The 12,443-nt window shown below is 31.4% G+C and overlaps 2 protein-coding genes across 2 annotated transcripts; both read right to left on the bottom strand.

The window, feature by feature from the left end:
* Positions 1 to 275: 275 nt before the first annotated feature.
* Positions 276 to 4,094, bottom strand: LOC113855288 (inosine-5'-monophosphate dehydrogenase). Its single transcript, XM_027486866.1, has 4 exons — positions 3,049 to 4,094; positions 1,988 to 2,167; positions 1,054 to 1,311; positions 276 to 554 (listed from the first exon to the last, which is right to left on the bottom strand). The coding sequence occupies exons 1-4, from the start codon at positions 4,045 to 4,047 to the stop codon at positions 483 to 485; spliced, it is 1,509 nt and encodes a 502-aa protein (XP_027342667.1). The 5' UTR covers positions 4,048 to 4,094; the 3' UTR covers positions 276 to 482.
* A 5,173-nt stretch (positions 4,095 to 9,267) lies between these two features.
* On the bottom strand, positions 9,268 to 11,407 carry LOC113855582 (leucine-rich repeat extensin-like protein 5). The gene is made up of 3 exons (XM_027487215.1): positions 11,326 to 11,407; positions 10,010 to 10,930; positions 9,268 to 9,299 (listed from the first exon to the last, which is right to left on the bottom strand). Exons 1-3 carry the CDS (start codon positions 11,405 to 11,407, stop codon positions 9,268 to 9,270), a joined length of 1,035 nt encoding a protein of 344 aa, XP_027343016.1.
* Positions 11,408 to 12,443: the final 1,036 nt, after the last annotated feature.

Raw genomic sequence — 12,443 nt, 5'->3', positions numbered from 1 at the left:
AACTCTAACTTTAATTAACAAAAAAATGCTCTAAGTTTCTAATACACTTTATTTAAGTTTTATCTTTCCCTTTTCGTTATATTTGGGTCCCCAAAATTGTTAGAGGTTTGAATACATAGACCAATTGAAGGGGAGAAAATCAAAATTTCTTATCTGGTACCATACGGCGGCTAATTTAGTTGTGAAAAACTTGATACCCAATTTCAACATTCTTTCAACAAAATATAAATTTTCTAACAATTATAAGGATATGTCATAATTGTCTATGGATTGTGCCATTGTAAGGAGTCCTTCAATATAATTGCTAACCAAGGAATACAGACTGTTTATTCAATTATGCTTTCATCTCATAAACAAGTGCATTGCATGAGTGTTATAATAGTTGATACAAACTCCAATCCAATAATAGTCTGTTTCCTTCTTTTACGACCCATTGCAACGATAGATCACAATATAACTTATCATTTGGATGGTTTCATGCTTCAATAGTATTTCTTTTCATACGAAACCAACCCATGAACTCCACCTTCAACCTGTGCTGCTCCAGTCCGAACCTGGGAAGAGCAAACCAAATACAAAATCATTCATAAATTTTGTCATGGAAATATATTTAGAAAAAAAATTGGCTATCTAAAGATTATGACATAAATTTGATCCTTGAATGACACTATTTTACATACAATGGACCAAAATGCTATTGTTACTGGGACCAAACTGCTATTACTCAATGACCAAAGATTTTGGTTTGAGAACCAATTTGATGTTCGCTACTCATTTGAGGACCAAATTGGGAGTTTACTCCAATGCACTTTAAATGAAATATAAAACAAAACAGAACAAGGGATTTCTTTTCAGAGAACTATAGTATCCTAGCTTTTAAATGGGCAACACAAAAAAATAACAAATTCAAATTGATCTGGGTTCAGTAGGAGATGGGCGGTGGGTCAACAAATAGCATCACCTTTTTCTGATTGTGCAAAAGATGCAGTTTCATTGACAGCAAATGCTAAAAACCAAAGCAAGAAATAAATAATTAGAACTGCTCAACTATACCTCTAGTCTTAACACCCTGGATCTTAGAAGTTCATGGGCAGATTGCAGTGATGAGGCACCGATATCTTGAAACCCTTGCCTAACTGCTTGCAAGGTGTATGGTATGAAATTCAAGACAGAACCCTTATCTTTGACGGCTCCAACAACCCCCTGAGCAATTTTTAGCTTTGCTGTATCACCCAAGTACCGCGCATCACTTCCTTTAGTCATAGCTTCTAGGGAACCCATTCCTCTATACTTTTTGACACGTTGACCATTCTGGTGCAGAAAAGGTAGCTATGCATGTTATTGCCATATTTATTTTTATTTGAGCATGTATAACTCATCAGCAAAAGAAAAGGCATTGACAAATTAGTGAAATTAAGAGGCAGGAAAGAAAAGGAAACCACAAAGAGAGAGACAGAGACAGAAAAAGGCATATTTCATAAATGTTACAAACGAACATGTTCCTAGAAGAATAAACAAAATATTACCTAATATTTCAGGAATATGACATGTAAAATGGTTAGTAATTTGCTCAAATGGCCAAATTCAATAGTAAAAAACAATGCAACACTTGCGTTTCTTGTACAACCAAAGATTTCTACTAAATAACAGCATAGCACCATTAATAATAATTGCGAAGTTGTGTCCAAAATACTTTCCCATCATATCAGTATCCAACAGTCCACGCTAAATGTTAAAACATTTTTTCACCTAAGCATAATGTTTTAATCATCTTCTCATTTGCCATCTATTTCTAACCAGTAAAGATTTTACTTTCCATCACATTAACTCACCTCTAACTAAATGCTTCACACAGCCATCCCCTGCTCTCTATTTCTAAAATGGTTTCCTTTACAACACTCTACACATATGCTGATAACCCAGGGCAAAAGCTTTTAACGCACAAATAGGTAATGACAATTTACGAGATTCCATCAGACTTTCATACCCGATATTCATATGTACCAGGAGCCTCAAGGCTACCAGCCAAGAAGCTTCCCATCATAACAGTGGATGCTCCCAATGACAAAGCCTTAACAATATGACCAGATTTTGAAATGCCACCATCAGCAATAACAGGAACCCCACTTTTATAAGCAATGGATGAGACCTTGAAAACTGCAGTTGCCTGAAAATCATATACTCAACATTAATATTTGAGGCATTAAGCACAAGCTGAAATTAATTTATAAGAAAGAATATGAGTAGATGACAGCTAAAATTTCACAACACTTGAAAATTAAATACAATCTTAAAAATCTATACATAAGCTTATCAAAAAACGCTTGCATTCAATAAGTGAGAAAATCATCTTTATCTAAAGTTAACTGTAACAAATAGTTCAAATTTTCGAGGCACTAAAGAGCAATTGATCTCTTATCCTTTAACTGTGTTAGAAAAGATGGGGCCTCTTTAATTTAAGAAAATATTTTCCATTCTCGGTAACAATCAAAGAATACTCCTTGTTTACACCTCATCTCCCATTTTCAAATATATTTGCTCAAGTAACGATAAAAGTAGCACAAAATATTCATGCACAAGAATTAAAAAAAAAAAACAAAACTTGCATATATACAAACATTTTCCTCAAACCAAAGATCCCTTTAGGAAAATCCAAGGTCAGGTATGCCACACAAACCCCATCAAGCGCATACAGTGGTAACCGTAGATGACCTAACCTTCGCACAAAAGACCATTAGCAAGGTCAACATTTTCAATCCTAACAGTCAAGCCAACCCTCAAGCATCCACTGAGCTCTAACCCTAGCCACACTTACACAAGCCAATTCAAAACTTAAGAATATATCAAAAACTCATCACAAGCAAAGTCAACACAACAAGCCACAGCATGTTGAGATTCCATTAGGAAAGAACCCAACATGCATTCCCCAAAAAGCAACTAGTTGTTGTTTCTCATATACCTGCTTGAAAATTTGCACTAACCAAAAAACACACATTTAAATTTGATGGTAAGGTTAACATAAACTAAACAGTGAACAATGAATCATACCTGCCCGCGCCCAACGGCACAAACCTCTTGGGTAGTACAAATAGACCCTGACCCCATACCAACCCTTAACCCATCAACACCAGCCTGAATCAAATTCTCAGCCTGGTACATAGTCACAACATTCCCACCAATCACATCAAGCTCAGGATACACCTTTTTCATATACTTTATCATCTCCAATTGATAAATTGAGTTCCCTTGAGAACTATCCAACACAACCACATTCACTCCAGCCTTCACCAAATGCTCCAACCTCTCCTTATCCTCCTCCCTCGTCCCTATCGCCGCCCCAACCATCCATTCCCCATCCGGCCCCACCGACCCCGCCGCCGCCAACCTCGGATACCCTCTTACCCTCTTCACCTCTTCCTCCAACACCAAATCCACCACTTCATCATCCCTCACCAATGCCACTGCATTTTTCTTTTCACTCATCATCACTTCCTCAATTTGTGCCAAGTCAGCTTTCCACGGCACAACTGCCGGGGGCGCTGACATGTAATTACCAACTCTCACGCTCTTGTCGATTCCATTCGTCCAGTCATTTTTAGCGACGTAGCCGAGGAGCTTTCCTTTTTCATTGCCCGTGTCAGTGACGAGGAGGAAGGGGGAGCCCCCGAAGACCTCGTTGTCTTCGACGACAGTGGCGGGGGTGCAGAAGACGGGTTCGGAGAGGATGGGGACGCGGCGGGACTTGGCAGCGCGGAGGAGGGAGGCCTGAGAGGAGGGAGAGGTGTTGAAGTGAATGATGGCGATGCCGCCGAGGGAGGCCATGGCGGCGGCCATGGCGGACTCGGAGACTGTGTCCATCGGAGAGGCGACGAAGGGGAGGGACAGAGGGATACGGCGCGTAAGGTGCGTAGAGACGTTAACGGCGTCAGCGGCGAAGTCGATAAAGTGAGGGAGGAAGATGACGTCGTCGTAGGTGTAGGAGAAGCCTTGGTTGAAGAGTTTCTCCGCCGTGAAACCGTCTTCGATTGGTGGCGGAGTGAAGTCCATTTTGGCTGCCGGAGAAAGAGGGTTCAGATAGAGTTTCCCGGTTTTAGGGTTTTAAAAAAATAAATAAAAATAAAAGTACTTATGGTTTATTAGCAGTGATGTGGAGTTTGCGCTTTATGAGCTGGAGATGATGCGTGAAAATCAAATCTTGATTGGATTTTATAGCCGATAAGTAGAAAGGGAATCAGCTCCTACACTCTTTCACCATTTTTGTATTAGAATAATAAGTCATTGTGGAAGCATAAGGAATTTGGTGCACTTCATAAAAAGTGGATAAGTTTAAATAAAAAACAATAATATATAAAATAAATATTTTTTTAGTAGGTTATAAAAATATATACTTCTCAAGTCTAAAATTATTAAATAAAAATTCTAAAAAACATAAATTCATTTAATTTATAAAAAAGTTCAATTTATTTTACAACTTAATTTTTCATTCTTATAAATAGTTATTCAAAAATTTATCTAAATATTATTTTTATTAAAAAAATATTTCTAATATATTACTTAATTTTGATTTAATTAAAATTTATTTATGTAAAAAAAAACTTATATACTAATTCATTATCCTAATGTTATTTCTATGATTACAACTTGTACTACATGATTTGATATATTTTTGTACAAATACTTGATGTAATATATTTTTTAGTTTACAAAACAAAAACTTAATCATGTAAAAGAGGAGAATAATCTTTTCACACTAGTGTAAATTTAAAAACTTTATACTTGATATGAATTTTTTATTTAACTTACATGTAACAGTTGACTCAAATAGAGTATAAAAATTTTTAAACTTACACTAGTGTAAGAAGATCATATCTTTATAAAAAAATGTTATTATGTAAATTTAAAAATTAATATAAAAAAATATACTAGCAAAAGGAATTTTAATATTCAAGTTACAAACATGATAACAATTATGATACAAGAATTGCGTTAACATTGTAAAATTATCAAAGATTCTACTATTTTTATGATTACAAGTGTTATTCATAATTATGATTTTATTTTATTTTAACAAGTGTTTATATAAAATGTCAAATATACAAATATAAATGCTTATCGAATTACAAGTTAAGAATTGATCTAATATAAAAGTAGAGTTATAAAACAACTTTAAAAATTGAATTTAAATTTACTCTAAATCTACGTTCCTCTTAGTTTAGTGGATTGGCATAGAGATGTGATAAGTTATGTTCGATTATACTAAATATTTTATTTGAATATTTATATTTCCATTTATTTAAGTTGAGAACAAAAATTTCATTTGCGGTCAAAGATTGATTATAATGTGCCTAAAGTAATAATTGACTATGATCTATTTGAGGTTATTGCAATATGCATACCAATTACTAGAGTTGCGCATTTTATTATTACTCTTTCAATTGATCTTGATTTGTTATATTGTTTGTGTATTTGATATTTCCTTATTTATAAATGAAGATTACTCCAAGATTATGTTGTAATTAAGGCTATAATATAGGTCTAAGTTCTTGATCTTGCATAAATATTTATTTGCTAAATCTCTTGTATAGGATAGCGAGACTCATGAAACTTTATTAGTGACTCATGTCTTTTGAAATTTGTGACTTTCACAGTAAGACTAGGAATGTTTTAACAAGTGCTCAATAATTTTATATACTTTATTCTTTCACACTTATGGTTGTAGGATTAAAATGTCTTAGAATGATTTGCTTTAACTTTTGGATGTTAAAGACAATTAAGTGCAACTATGTACATAGTGATCCTAAATGCTATTTTTTTTTCACATGAACTTATATGATCTTAGGAGTACATTTTTCATGTAATTCAAGCTCATACTCTTCACAACATCCTAAATTTGAGCTTGAACTTTTTGCAAGGTCTTAAGATAGTTTTTGTAACATAAGAAATTGTATTCTTCGTGACATAGTTCTAAGACAATTTTTAAAAATAACTTCAAGAAGTTACATTTTTTCATAACGGTCTTAATGTCATGTTTTTCACGTAGATTTTAAGATGCATAATCATAAGAGATTATATTTTTCATATAGTAGTCATAAGTTGATGAATGATGATAGAATAGGTAGTGTATCTGTAACAAAAATTTTAATTGTTTAAATCAATATTTGTACCGATAAAGTAACAACAAAAAAGAATATTATATATCTCATGATAAAATATGTCGGTAATTTTATAGTATATAAATACAAATAATGTAGAATCATACTATGATTATGTCACTGTAACACATATTAAAAATTATATTATTTACATGATTGTAGTCATTTATTATTATCATAAAAATCTATGTAATACTAAATATATAAATGCTAAAATTGTCCAGCCAGAATTAGTCTAATATAAAAGGAAAGTCACGAAACAAATTTGAAGATTGGGTTTAAATGGATTAATTCATATAACTTCTATTATTTAACCTGATTCAAATATTAAGAATAAAAAATAACATTAAATGCTAATTTTTAATATGTTGAATATTATTTGGAGTGACTTTTCATAAGTTCATTTTTAAAAATTAGAAGTTAGCTTTTAAAATTTTTAAGCTCTCTTTTATTGTTTATTCAATAAATATATTAATTTATTAAAAAAATTTATAAACTCGTAAATAAATTATAAATTTATGCAAAACAAAAGTAATATTAACTTTTTTTCTTCGACAAAAGTAACATTCACCTTAACTAAACTATAAGCTTAAGTGATGTTAATCTTGTTTTCAAATGGATGGAAAAAAAACCTTAACCATTGCTTGGGCTAAAAAGGTTGTCAATATTGAGATTTTATTATTATTAAGTCCAGCATGCGTTTTCTCCTTGGAGTTATCGATCAAGTTACTTTTGGTTTTACGAAAAAACTAGAAAGCAAATTTACTTTTATTATTTTATTTAAATTGATATATTTGCATTATTTTTATTATTATTATTTTGGTTGATACATCATTGAATTTAATTATTATTAGTGGGCGTTGGAAATCATGGAATCTCGTAGTCATACAATAAATATTTCTGCTAATCACAATTTTTCTATATTAGTTAATAGTTTATCACTATCAACAATGTCATTTTTGTCGTATATATCAATATCACCAACCGATACATGAATCAAAACAATAAATAATTGAAGGTTAAATATATATATTTGTCTCCTTTTTCTAATATTTTGATTTAGTTTTCTTAAAGAATTAATTGATTTTAATTTTAATTTTTTAAAATTTAATTTTTAATTTTTTAATTTTTGGTAATGACCTGATTACTAACAGGTTGTGATGTATTATTTTTATGTTACTAGTCTTTTTTTTTTTGCTAGATCATATCATTATTAGGAATAAAAATATTGAATTTAAAAAATTATAAAGTAAAACAAAAAATGAGAAACAAAAATCAAATCTAATAAAAATATATAAAAACATTTAAAAATCAAATGTAATGTGCATTTAAATTAATTATTTTATATTGGAATTGCATTTATCAATTTCTTTCTTTATTTTAATTATATGAATATACTTCTTAAAAAGTAAACATATTTAGAAGAAAAAAAACAGTGTATGTTATTAAACTAGTTCAAAACCAAATTTTACACAAGTGTTAAATATATTCAGAAAATTTTCCAAATTTGTACAGACCTTATTATATAACTAATTTTATTTTATTCAATCATAAACTAGTAATAAACATTTATGAAAAATTAACGCATGCGCTGAACAGAAAATTGAATTGCAATAAACAGAAATCAAACATACATGTAGTTCAGGGGCTAATTTATTCTTTCTCAATTATTCTGAATCTTGTTAGGATTCAGTTTAACTAAAATTTAACATGATTTTCTTTTAGGAAAATAATCTGATTTTTGCAAATGTACAATGTAATGTTCCCTTATTTTTAAAAGTGTGTAAAAAAAAAATCTTTTCATTACTTAGCCATCTAATTTATTTATTTGTTAGACAAAAATATTTTTAAAGATTTAAATTCTAAACTCTAAATAAAATATTTTTTATATTTTTAAAAATATGTGACATTGTGTTACATACTTTAAAAGTTGAAATTTAAATTACACATAATAAAACATATAAAGAGGTAAAATATAATTTTTCATTGTAAGAAGTGAAAAGAATAAAAAGTAAACATCAGGTGAATAGTTAATGTAAGTTTCTTTGGACATGGAAAATTCAAGTCGGATGAAAACCCCAAATGACAGCAGTCCTCAAAGGAATGCCAAAAGTGCAAAGTTAGAACTATTTTTTTGACTTCAAACACCCAAAAAAATAAATAAAACAATCTGTTTGATTTAGTTTTGATTTTAAATTTTTAAAAATTATATTTTAAAACAATTTTATAAAACTTTTTAAAAAAATAAAATAAATTTTGTTTGATGATTTAGTTTTTAAAACTGTTTTTAGTTAGACTTTTGTTAGTTTAAAAAAAACAGAAAAATAAAAATAAAACAGAGTATGTTTGATTTCTAAATATAGTTAGTTTAAAAAGAATTTTTTATTTTTTTTCTAAATATAGTATAAATAGCAATTTTATTTTTCAGTTTTAAAAATTGAAAATAAAAATTAATTTTCAAAAATAGTTTTTAAAACTTACGTTAACAAACATATTTTTCTATTTTTTAATTTAAAAACTAAAAGAGAAAACAAACAAGCTCCTAGTTTGACTTCTTTTTTCTTCATAAGGGAGTTAATTTATCTTATGTTGCAAATGCATGATTTATATTAACCTTACAGATATTAATTACCTTTTTTTTTAATAATAATATTGTTGTAGAAGAAACGGTATAATTTGGCGATTCATTGCTTTCGCACTTGAAACTAATCTGTACCAATTGTAATAAATATTTGATGATAATTGTAAGATGCATGATTGAAAATAAACTTAGTTACATTTTCTTTAAATATACAAATTAGGCATATGAGGTAGAAAAGACAAGGTTGATTAATATTTGTGTAAAGGGATTTTTTCTGGAGGGTGCTAAAAAGGAGTTAATTTAATTAAACAGTGACAATGAAACTACAAGTCAATGGTAGTGTTATGCATTACTTACAAAATACAAAATCTTTTTTGTGTAATTCACTGTGACATACATACATAACTTATTTCCACAAGGAAAAAAGGGGAAAGATTATAATAGCAAGAGTGTCTTCACTCTTCAAACATTGGTGGGTTCCAAAAGTTGCTTTGTACCAAAGAAAGACAAAAATAAAAATAAAAATTGCTTTGATTAGTTGGAGATGAAGCGGCACCCATCGTAGCCTGTTGAGAAGCAAAACAAAGCAGCATTAGTGATGACAAAATGTAATGTTACTCAAATAAAACTTAAGTCAGATATGAAGTTCTTTAGTTTAGTGCAAGTTTAAATTTGATTACTTTAAGAGAAAGCTTCATCTCTTAAACTTAATTACATTTTTAACTTTTATGTTTTAATATACCTGCGATTTGGGTATGTTAATTTTAATTTCTCCCAGTTAAATTTTATAATTTATTGATTATTTAAATTATGTTCATTACCCTAAAATTTCATTAAAAATACACGTGTGATAATCACTAACTTATATAAATTCTCAAACGAAAAAATATATAAAATAATTTAATAAATATAAAAATGACTTTCATTTCATTTTATACATATTGCTATTATTTGTATTTAAATATTATATATATTTTTCTTTGGTAATTTAAACAAACCAATGATTTGTCACACTTCTATTATTTATTGGATGAGATTTTAAAATGAAAAGACAATGAAAAACTAAAAATATTATATGTGAATAATTAAAATTAAAACTATGCATAAATTAAAATAAAGGGTCCAAAAACATTAAAAAAATAATAAAAACTTATTTTTAAAACTAAAAATATATAATTATTCTTTCAAAGTAAGTTAAATATAGTTTAAATAAACCATAGAAGTTTAATTAATCAAAATAAAGAATACAAATCTATTTTATAATTGTAGGACTCACTAGGGTCAACTGCAACCAGCATGGCTGTTCCTCCAAACTCGCAATTGCCACCAGCAGCTTTAGTTCTTTGCCAGTAACTATTGAAAGCATATGAAGCATGTGCAAATACGGTGTCGGGCTCATAGCAGGGCCCATTGGGCTGAATTGAGGTGCAATCTGCTCCTGACCAACAAGCATAATTCATGGCCTCTTGAATGATTGGGTCTGGGACTGAAGGCTTAGCCACACACCACAAGGTGGCCCTTGGGGCATAGTTGGGTGGTGGTGGCACACTTGGTGGTGGGTACACCACAGGTGGCTGAAACACAGTTGGGCTAGGAACTGTGCCTTCTGTTGGGCTTGGAACATAGCTTGGTGGGCTTGGGATTGTTCCACCTGAAGGGGAAGGGATGAATGGTGGGCTGGGCTCAAAGTAAGGTGGGCCGGGCTCAAAATAAGGTGGGCCCATTGAGGGCTCAGGTGGGCCTGGAATGATGATGGGAGGATTCGTTACAGGTTCAGGTGAGCCCGGTATGTTAGTAGGTGGGCCTGGAACAATTTCAGGGGTTGGTGTGGGTAAAAAGCCTGGTGGGCCTGGTATTATAATTATTGGGGTTGAAGGTGGTGAAATGTAATAGGAAGGAGGTGATGGTATTGTTGGTTGGGAGCCTGTGGGTGTTGGAAAGGTGGTTGAAGGAGTATCACTATTAGGTGGTGGAAACACACAAAATGGAGGACTATTTTCTGGCAATGGGATTGGAGCTAGTGATTCATAAGGAGGCAAAGAGAATGGGGAGCTAACACTATAGGGTTGTGCATTTGATGAGAATATGGTTGGATTTCCATCTAAATGCTTAACCATTTTCAATTTTTTTGGATTCTTGTTGACTATATTTCTTCTATGTTTTGGGCCTTTCAATAGTCTCATTGATCTAACTGCATCTGAAATGGGGAAAGTAAAGAGGTTTTTGAGCCATGAACTTGTTGCCACTCAAAATTTGCTTGATCTCAATAATACTATAATGCAGTTGTTTATACATTCTGATGCCTTATTGCTTGAGTTGATTATGACTTATGACACAAAATTGTGGACTGCTATAATCATGCTTCTAGATGCATTCCATCTAACAAGCAAATGCTTATACAACTTCCACATTTGACCCATTTATGCATGATCATGGTTAATTAAATCCAGCTATGAATTTAAAATTTGGGATTAATTGGGATGATAAAGTTAGTACATTTCCCCCTTTTGTTTAAGAGCAAAATTAAAAGGGAAGAAACAAAGAAAAGCATGTGGGACGAGACCTATTTACTCTTAGCCAAAGGATGCTTACCACAATGAGTGAGGGAAATAGCAGCCAAAGTCAGATAGAGGAGAAGTATCCCAACATTCATTCTCACTCTGATGGTTTCCATGACCACCATGACCCCACTGGCAATTTTTGGTTACTGCAATGCCACAAGATAAGTGAGCCTTTTGATTATGGCTTCACTGTTGCACTCCAATTCCAGTGCACTGAAAGACCCCAAAGGAAGAACAATGAGAGGTTTTTATATAATATAAATGAAGAACTTGAAGAGGTGCATGAAATTGCCCTGACTAAAGGAAGAGTGGACAAGTGGTTCTGTTTGGGATAAAGATTGATTCTTTGGGTGACACAAGTTTGATGCACAGTCATCTTTGGTTGGAGTTGTGTGCATGAAGGAATGCCAAAAGTGCAGATAAAAGTGTCACAAATGTGTGTATTTTATGGGAATTAGCTCACCGGCTCAACAATGTCCTTTTCTGGGAGTTTTTTTAAGTTCATTTCATGCTGGTATATATGCTTGCTTCGCCCTTGGAAAAGATGAAACTTTGGTTTTTTATACCCTTTTTCTTTTGCTTGTTTTCTACTCAAAGCTCTCTCATGGAAACACTAACACTTCCCCTAGTTGTGGCGTGAGGAAGAGGATTGGTTTGGTTGGTTAGTCAATAACCATTAGCAGGAAGAAGGCATTAGCAACATGCTAATTCTTAGTTAAACATGCAAGCAAAATATGGGTTGAGGTTATAAATCCCAATTGGCATTCATGAATAGAAGTTGTCTTTCCTAGTTGGCATTCAACACAACATTATTTTAGTAATTTGTTTTTAAATGTGTGTTATTTTGAAAAATCAACCAGAGTGGCCGTGTGATTTGTGTGTAGTATAGTATAGTGTATGTCTTGAGAAATGCTAATTGTACAATAAAATTGTATAATCTTTGATACAAATTAAAAAAAAAAAAAAAGAAGCATGACAAGGAGAGAAGAGAGAATACAGGAAGGTAAGATGGATAATGTGATACAAAAAATAAAGAAAAAAATTTATTGTAAACATATGTTGAGGAAATATCATGTGTCACTCGTATGTTCTTGTAACAACTTTACAAAGTGCATCCGAAATTTCTGTCTAACCAAAAGTTCACTGATT

The sequence above is a fragment of the Abrus precatorius genome, unplaced genomic scaffold, assembly GCF_003935025.1.
Source record: "Abrus precatorius isolate BTA unplaced genomic scaffold, Abrus_2018 Scaffold11, whole genome shotgun sequence".
Classification (NCBI taxonomy): Eukaryota; Viridiplantae; Streptophyta; class Magnoliopsida; order Fabales; family Fabaceae; genus Abrus; species Abrus precatorius.
Note: the sequence above shows the minus strand (reverse complement) of the source record. Positions and strands in the feature narration are given on the sequence as shown.

Excerpts from the sequence above, each read along its gene's own strand:
- LOC113855582 (XM_027487215.1), bottom strand. The coding sequence starts at position 11,407 with ATGGAAACCATCAGAGTGAGAATGAATGTTGGGATACTTCTCCTCTAT. Across the intron at positions 10,931-11,325 it reads TATTTCCCTCACTCATTGTG|ATGCAGTTAGATCAATGAGA; the intron begins GTAAGCATCCTT and ends TCCCCATTTCAG. Across the intron at positions 9,300-10,009 it reads GCTGGTTGCAGTTGACCCTA|GCTACGATGGGTGCCGCTTC; the intron begins GTGAGTCCTACA and ends GCTTCTCAACAG.
- LOC113855288 (XM_027486866.1), bottom strand. The coding sequence starts at position 4,047 with ATGGACTTCACTCCGCCACCAATCGAAGACGGTTTCACGGCGGAGAAA. Across the intron at positions 2,168-3,048 it reads GTGCCGTTGGGCGCGGGCAG|GCAACTGCAGTTTTCAAGGT; the intron begins GTATGATTCATT and ends TATGATTTTCAG. Across the intron at positions 1,312-1,987 it reads CTGGTACATATGAATATCGG|AATGGTCAACGTGTCAAAAA; the intron begins GTATGAAAGTCT and ends TTTCTGCACCAG.